General features: G+C 26.3%; 1 protein-coding gene across 1 annotated transcript; it reads right to left on the bottom strand.

The window, feature by feature from the left end:
- Window positions 1-3,312: 3,312 nt before the first annotated feature.
- On the bottom strand, window positions 3,313-5,601 carry EIN_531050 (cysteine protease, putative; the record flags this gene model as incomplete). The annotated part of the gene is made up of 1 exon (XM_004255438.1): window positions 3,313-5,601. The coding sequence occupies one exon, from the start codon at window positions 5,599-5,601 to the stop codon at window positions 3,313-3,315; it is 2,289 nt and encodes a 762-aa protein (XP_004255486.1).
- Window positions 5,602-9,329: the final 3,728 nt, after the last annotated feature.

The following is a 9,329-nucleotide window of genomic DNA, read 5'->3' as shown; positions in this document are numbered from 1 at the left end:
GCAACATTTAACTGTGTCATTGAATCATTATTCATTTATAAACTATCATCTTTTGGTTACATGTTGAAAGAATACAACCTCTTTCTTCAACAATTTTTATACCCAAATTAATAAATACATTTTTGGGCAACATAATTAAATGGACAATAAAACCGATACCTTCACCATCTTGGCTTTATATAACTTAAAAATATAATTAATTGTTTTACAATGCCATATTATTTTTTTGTGATTTTGCTCGAGGTTTTAAAACCGCTTCCCTTCTTTTTGGTGTAAACTTGCCAATAAATTACATGTATTTTGGTATTTAAAAGTAAATTATGCCACCTTTTTGAAACTTTTATTCGAGTTAATTTTATCAGCAAAATATTGTATTTTGTTGCCAATTTGTTAAAAATTGTAGTATGAAACACAGATTTTTTTGATTTTTTTACCAATAAGAAATGTTGCCGACTTTGGAGATACCATGCATTATCTTTTTCGTCTTATTGTTATCCTCTCTTCTCGGCGTATAAAACCGATACCATACCAAATCAAAAATGAACTACACTAAAATAATACCAAAAAGACTGGTTTTGTAAAACAATTGAAAAGTTTTTAAATTTTATCAAAAAACACAGAAAAAATATATCGGCATCCAAGCGTCTTAAAAACCGCTTCCATCATTTTGTCCTTTAAATTTTATTGAAAATTACCATATTTATTGTTTTGCTTCTTTTTTGGTCATAATTTATTAAAAAATTGTTCACGCACTTGAAGATGCATTGTACATACAATACTCAACATGAACTTGAAAAAGAGTTGGGAATGGGGAATTCAAACATCTTCACTTGGAACTTGCCAATATAAAATATTTTAATTTGGCCATAAAACGCACTTTTGATTAATTGAGGAATAAATTTTTAGGGGTGATGGAAAAAAGGTGCATTCATCTTCTGATACAAAAATGTATGTATATCATTATAAAATATGATCAAACTCTGTTAGAACATTAAATTTTATTCTTGAGTATGTTTATAACTACCACAAGTATCATCGATTCTACTCTTAAAAAACAATGAAAAAAATTTAGAGGAAAATAAAGGGGGTGTGAAAAAAAGGTGCACTCATAGGTTCAAGATTTATTAGTTTTTGTATTCCAACAAAAAATCGAAAAAGAGTTCGAAAAACAATTCAAAATAATTTTTGGTGTGTAACATTGTATTTTCGTTTTTATGTAATTAATTGTCCTCAAAATAAACTTTTGCTTGCTACTTTTAATAGTCTCGGTTTATGGCTTCGGCAAACTTTGCTCTTTTTATGTAATAAAAAAATTTTCACAAAAAAATAAAAAGGCTCTTTTCATTTTGTAAAATATTGTTTGAATAAAAAACCCTGAATTTATATCTTTTTATTGTTGAAACAGGAAAAAAATAAACTATAAATTAAATTATAGTTAAATTAACAAAAAACTATTTTTTTGAAAGAATCGGTTTTTAAGCGGAAGCGGTTTTTTATCCCCCCTTTAAATGTAATTGGGAAATTATTATAATTGTACAGTATGAGGAAATAAAGGAATGATAGAGAAAGGACGACACTCCCAACTATTGGTTATTTTTAATATAAATATATTTTAATAATTATTTAAATAATTAAAAATGAAAAATATTAAATAAAATTCATATTTAGATTAGCATCTTGCTTTTCTAATGACTGTATATTAAATTTAATTAGAGAATGTAAAATTGATTTAAATTTATATAAATAAATAACAAGAATTAAATCCATTTACTAAGCTTATTATACTATAATAATGTAAACACTTATAAACATTATTATAAACAAATGATACAATATAATTATTTTCTTATATTTTTAAAAAATATTTCGATGTGTTTATACTATTTTAATAATAACTTGAATAAACTCAAAAAATTAATTAACATGGAAAACAAGTTAAAAGCACTTCAGGCATTATTAATAACTGCAACAAAAGCAGTATTAGATTTTGAAAATTCTAAGAATGAATATAACTTTGTTGACAACAAGTCACTTGCCATAGCACAACGCATTGTTAACGCAGAGAAGTATAATGACAGACTTAATGAAACATTGATGAGAAAATATAATATCACGACTTTACTCAACATAATTGTTACTGATTTAAAAAACATAACAACTAAAATTGAAAATGAGTTGGCGTCATATTTAAAGCAAAGTGACAACGACAAGAAGTATGAAATATGTTCTCTCAGAATTTCACTTTATGAAGAAAAATGCAAAATAGACATTCAACCATTTGAAAAAGTAATCACCAAAATTGTCCAAGCAAAAAACATAAAAGTTGATGAAATAAAGAATATTATCAGTTTATATAAACAACACGACGAATGTAATGAACAACATCAAGAAGAAAACACTGTTGTTAAAAAAGATGAAAAAGTAATTAAAATAGAACAACAAGAAAAAGAAGTAAAAGTTGAACAAGAAGTGGAGAGAATAAATATCGAACACATTACAATTGAAGAAAAAACAGTCTTGAGAAGTTGACAGAAATGAAAATTGGAAGTGTTTTGTTTGACTCAGACAGAGACAATTGGTCACAAAACACCTCCGTCTTTGAAGAAAAAATAAATAACACAAACAAAAAATGTATTTTAATAGAAGACACAAATCACAACAAATTTGGTGGTGTAGTCGATTGCAAAATTGATTTTAATAGCAAATTTTTAAGTTACAGTACTTATATATATTCACTCGTAAGAAATGGCATTTTAAATCCAAAGAAGTTTGAAAAGAAGTGTCTCTTTGCTAATGATATTTGTCTATATCCTCGAGATGATATAACATTATTCACTATTGGATTTGGATTTAGTACTAATGATATTCACGTGAACAAGAAAGGTGTTGATGGTAGTTGTTGTAAACCATATGATTACACTGCCAAACAGAATGATTTGACAGATAATGACATTTTTACTATAAAAAATATTGTTGTTTACCAACTCAATTAATTTTTTTTGCTTATTTTTGTTTTTATTTTATTTTAAACATTTGCTGAATATGATAAATTAGTTATTATATGTCTATTAAAGTTGGTCTTATAACGTTTTTATTTATTGATCGTCGTTTAAAATTTTGTTAGATTGGGTGTTATTTCGACCCGCATTATTGTTATTTTTTTAATAAAATAAAATGAAATAAAAAACGTCTCTTAATAATGAGACCCACTTATGAAAGGTTTAATTGAATTATATATTTCTATGTAAGATTTTTTTTAAAAAAATATAACCATACTATTTCTAAAAAAACAACTAAATATTAAAAATGAAATTATATGAATAGCACTATAATCACGAAAATGAATAGACCAAGCATTTTAGTAGCTCCATTTTTCTGTTGTGGAGTTGTGCATTTTATGCACTCTTGGTCATTACAAGGAGTTTCATAACTTTCTTTACATTTCACACACTCTCCATTTTCCTCAAAGTAATAATCAGGGCACACCGCATAACACTTCCCTTCAACTTTGAATTTTACATCTGCTTTACATTTATCACAAATTTCTCCACTTTGACAACTCTCACAATTTTCTTGGCATTTCAAGCACTTTTGGTTGTCCGAATAAAAACCACTTGGGCAACTCTGACTGCATTTTTTCGATCCAAATTCGAGATTTAATGCGCCAGTGCATTCTTCACATGTTTCTGCGTTGTTGCACATCTTGCAGTTCGCAACTCCACATTTCTTGCAATTACCAGCAGTTCCAAATTCTCCTTCTCCGCACGCTCCACTTGGTGATGTGCATTGGTTGGTTGTCGCAGTTAATTCAAATCCGGCAATACATTTAGTGCAGACGTTTTTGTTGTTACAAGTGTTGCAATTCTTGGTAGTGCATTTCTTACAATAATTGCCATTCACATAAGCGCCTGTTGGGCATGTCGCCAAACACTTCTTTTTGTCTTCTTGAAGCTTGTACGTTCCAGTGCACAATTCACAAACAGCTCCACTCGTACACGTCTTGCAGTTTGCAAGGCAATTCTGGCAATTTGGAGATGTCCCAAACTTCCCGTCTCCGCATGGAATCAATTGACAAGTGTTTGATGCTGTTTTTTGATATCCAGATTTGCATGCAGTGCAGACATTATTTGTACCACATGTTGCACAATTGGCAGTTGAACAAGCAACACACACTTTATTGTTGTTAGGATATTGGCCATTTGGACATGCAGTTAAACAAGCTTTTCTGTCATTTTTTAAGTATTTACCAACTGCACATGTCTCGCAAATTGTAGCATTAGTGCATTTAACACACCCACTCAAACAAGTCACAGCAGGTGGATTAACTGGATTTGATGGGTTGAAATCATATTGTCCTGGAGCTACACACATTCCTCTTGAATCTTGGTTACTTCCAGCTCTGCACTTGTCGCAAATGAGTGTGTTTTTATTACAAGTTTCACAATTTGGATCAAGTACACAACTACCCGAATGGAAGATGTAATTTTGTGACTCATATCCTCTCCAATCGTCTTGTGCCATTCCACACATGACATCCATACTTATCTTAGCAAATCCTCCATTTTCTCCCCAACTTTCTCCCCAAGTGTTTCTAGCAATAAAGTACTCCTTGCCATTCTCTTTGCCATATCCAACTAATATGACTTGGTGGTCGATTAATGGTTTATCACACTTCGCTGCTGGGAATGTAAATATGCCACTTTGGTATTGTTGAATACCCGTTCCAGATGCTTGAATAGCAACCAAAACCGATCCATAGTGATGTATAATCTTCTTTAGTGCCATTACTTGGTTTGCATGAGAACCCGCTTGATTGACAGAGAACACTTGTGGGTAATAGTTTCTCATGTAAATGGGGACTTTTTCATTTTGATCTCCTCTTGGTGTACATGGGGCGGGTTTGGTGTAGTATTCAGTTGTCCCATCCACAAAGGGATAATCAGATTGTAACGAATAAGTTGGCATGCCAGTAATTGCAATGCCAGAATTACCTCCACAACATCTCTTATTTGAGAATCCGTACTGAGAATATTCTTTATCTATAAACCTCTGTGGAGTGAAGTACAATTTTTGGATTTTACTCTCGTCTTTGTTGTTTTTGTAATAAGTCATGTTGGCATACATAATTTGTCCGTGATTGGCAATGGCAGCTGCGTAACAACACCCACAAGACAATTGGTTGATCGGCTTTCCACAAAAGTCTATTTTGGGATGATCAGTATTTTGGTTGACATATGGGCCACAGTATGAAAGTGAAGGTGGAAGTACATTACCTGCTGGAAGAATGGGTAAATCGTCCTTTTTCAAATTACTCTTTTTCATGTTAATAAGTCGTTTTGGAGAAAGGCCAGTTTCAAACTCAATCATGTCAGTAAATTGATTGATGTTAAAGTAAGCATCGCTTTCTGATGTTCTGAGAGAATTTCTATGTCGACAGTCCGCTATTTTCTCTTTGAAAATAGAAAAGCGGTGAAGGCGTTCAGTTGGAGTTAGATACTTTTTGTTGAAGACTACTTCAAACTCTTTGAAAAGATCATAGTCTTTTTTGTTTAAGTCGAAGCCTGCATAAGAAAGTGTAAGTAAGAGTGTTAACACAAACATTTGATGTTTTTGAGTATTTTTATGTTCTTTAAATCCATTTTTTGGTATTTATTAAACTTCTGGTCATAAAAGGTAGATTGATATTTCCGTTTCAATAAACACTAATACACCCTTATTTGAATATTTTTGTGTTGATAAAATCTAATTTATTCAAAAGATAATACATTTTTATTAAACTGTAAACCCTTTATTAAACAGAATAACCTTAAGAATATTCAAAAAGCTGTTTTTATCCAATCCCATTTCATCCTATAAATAACATATATACGCCAAAAATAAAAAATAATAATTAAATAAAAACAAACAAAAGAAAACAAAGACTTTTACAACTTTCAATAAATCTAAATTTAAATTAATCGAACAACATTTAAAAATTATACTAAAAGTTTATTATTTGTAACCATTTCCATAATTTGCTTAAAATAAAATATGGATTTGCTGTTCGAAAACAAAATCAACAAATTTGGATAATTAGAAAATAAAATTAAATTAGATTATTAACGAATTGCTTTTTAATAAAATTTATTATATGAACTAAGTTTTGAAATTAGTTGGTTCTTAAAAGTATAAACAAGTTTTTAAATAATGAGATACAATATTGAATCTATAAATAAATTGTTTAAATGTTGAACAATATATTTAAAAAATCATAAACACAAAAATAAAGTAACAAATTTAACAATATCAATGGTTAATTCAGATGATACAAATTATACAAAAATAGCATTTATGAAATGTCTATTTTCATTAAAAAATATTAAAATGAAAACAAATTTTGATTACATATTTAAATATACACAAATTAAAATGATTTGTAATATATAAACTTAAATTACCTTTTCAATCACGACCACTTTGATTTTTTTTTCTGGTTGAAATGATTTGAAATCAAAATTATAATGAATGTTTGGTATGTGTAACTTTACAAACAAAACAAACAATTGGTGCAAAGTGAATAAACAACGGTTTATTAATGTTATTTAAGATTATTTTTTATCACTGTTATTATTTTACTATAATATCATTAGTCATTATTAGTCTTGTAGTTCAGTTTATTATTTTAAATTAAACAATTTATAAAATTAAAAATGAAACCAAATATAATAATGTAAATTAGACTTAAAATTCAAAAATTCAAATGCCTATAAATTGATAAATGTAATATATACAAAAGAATAACACAAACGATTTATTTTTGCCCAATTATCTAATGTGAATAAAATGTCAATCTTTTTAAAATATTGTTTTATATTTAATATCGTTTATTCCTTTATTTTTTAAGAATAACAATAAACTTTATCTAGTTGTTGGAAAAGTGAGGAATATTGAGTTTATTAAATACATTAAAGTCACTTTTAACGTTGTTATTTTTACAAAGGTCGTCCCTTTTACAAAAAAACACGTCAAATTCTTTAAAAATTAAAAGTTGGGTAATAAATTATAAAAATGGTAAAAAACTGATACAATTTTTTTTAATGTTTCAAAAAAAAATTTACTTTTTAAGTATTAATATTTAGAAACAAAAGACAAAGTCAAAGAAAAAACAAGTTTGAGAAAACGATTATTCCCCTATTAAAGTTGTATGTATTACTACATACAACTTTAAAGGGGGAATACACAAATTTTTGAATAAATATTCCGTTAAAATATACCAATATGAATAACATAGTGTATTTTAAAGTATTGATATTGTGTTCATATTTAAATGTGAATAATTAAAATATAAATAAATAATGTATTTACAAATAAACTTTTGTATCATAAATCATTAACACGACTTAAATAAATTTACAAATTGAGTATTTACGCGGAGCCAGAAACTTATTAAGTGCCAGAATTATTTTAAGAAATGTGTTTGGCACGCGTTTTCATATCAATAATTATCAAGATAAAATAAAAAATAAAAAAATAAAACCCCATGTTTTTTATTAATTAATCTTCAAATTTCTTGGCTCACCTTGAGTTTCTGTCACCCATCAAATACTCTATCTGTATATATATTTAATAATATAATTAAAACATAAAATGTAATGTATTAATAAAATCATTAAATTATGAAATTATCATCTTTAATTTTTAAAATGCATTTTTGGAGCTATGAGATCGGCTGGTATTGCTGTTTTTTGTCTTCCTTTTTCTTCGTAATCAACAAGAAATTGTAATTTTTTTTGGAAGAACAAGATCATCTGGAGGTAATACTTTGGGAACATCTTCTACTTTCTTTTCATTTTTTGGATGTACTCTTGGCTTTTCACCTGGCAAAAGTAAATCATCTGGGGGTAAAACTCTGGGCACATCTTCGGTGATTGACATTAAATATTAGGAAAAAAGAAATTTGTTTATATACAATTTATTACACACAGTGCAATAAAAAAAAAGACATGTATATAACTCAATTTATTACACAACATATTAATAATTTGTTGTATTATAAAATTAAATCAACAAATCTTCATTATTAGATATAATCTATTAATTTAATTATTGAAGTAATAAAATTGATCAATTAGTGTTATAATATTTATATATAGATGACACTACACAAATATTTTTAATAACTTTATTGTAGTATATAAATAATAATACTTAACAATAATTTAATAATATAATTAATTTATTTGAATAGATAAACTATAAAATATGCGAATTTAAATTGGATTTAGAAAATAAAGTTAATGTGCATATTTTATTAAGTTTATAATTACGTTTTAGTTGTTTAATGTTATTTAATGGACTAAAATAACTTTAATTTTATATACACATTAAACATTAAAAAATGAAAATAATAGAAATGTACCATTGTGATGACTTCTTGATATATTACGTTTATTGTGGTCGAAAATACACAAGATAACTTTTAAAGACAAAATTTATTCAAGTTGTTGAACAATTATTCACATTAAGAAAATTAATTTCATTGTTTTATTTAAAGCACATTAACGTGATCATAGAAGAGCATAAAAAATAACAAAAAGTAAGAAAGTCGAATTATTATAATGATTAGGACTTGTAATATATTTCCCAAATGTTTAAAATAATTATAACTAAAGTACTTTTAAATGATATTACCATGAAAACTATCTTATATTGATATATATTACATTTAATAACAGTGAACCCTTAAACAAAGATGATATTTAATTAAAAGTTTATTAAATTAATTAACAACTTTATCAATTGTTATGGACAATTTAAATAAACTTTTATCACAAATTGACAATTTAGTCATAACGATAGTATTGTTAAAATTAACAATAGTTTTTTATTGATCATATTACTGAGAAAATGTTCAACTTATTAAAATATATAATAAATAAATATCATTTGAAATATAAGAAAAGAAAAATTATAATAAAGTATAACATATAGTTAAAGGCTTTTATTGTTGTAAATAAGTTATTATGTAGCAAAGTCTTTTTCAATGAAATTTATTTTTAAATAAATTTTTAGTTTTTAATTCAACAAAAGTTACGAATACAAAAATAATTTATTGTTGTACACCTAAAATTATTGACCAGTTATTGCAACAAATTAGCATATTCGAAAATTAGACAAATAAACGCCTCTAACTGTATATTATATTATATTATATTATATTATATTATATTATATTATATTATATTATATTATATTATATTATATTATATTATATTATATTATATTATATTATATTATATTATATTATATTATATTATATTATATTATATTATATTATATTATATTATATT

Source organism: Entamoeba invadens (genome assembly GCF_000330505.1).
Source record: "Entamoeba invadens IP1 unplaced genomic scaffold scaff_1105074725335, whole genome shotgun sequence".
Lineage (NCBI taxonomy): Eukaryota > Evosea > Mastigamoebida > Endamoebidae > Entamoeba > Entamoeba invadens.
This window is presented reverse-complemented; position numbering and strand designations above follow the sequence as displayed.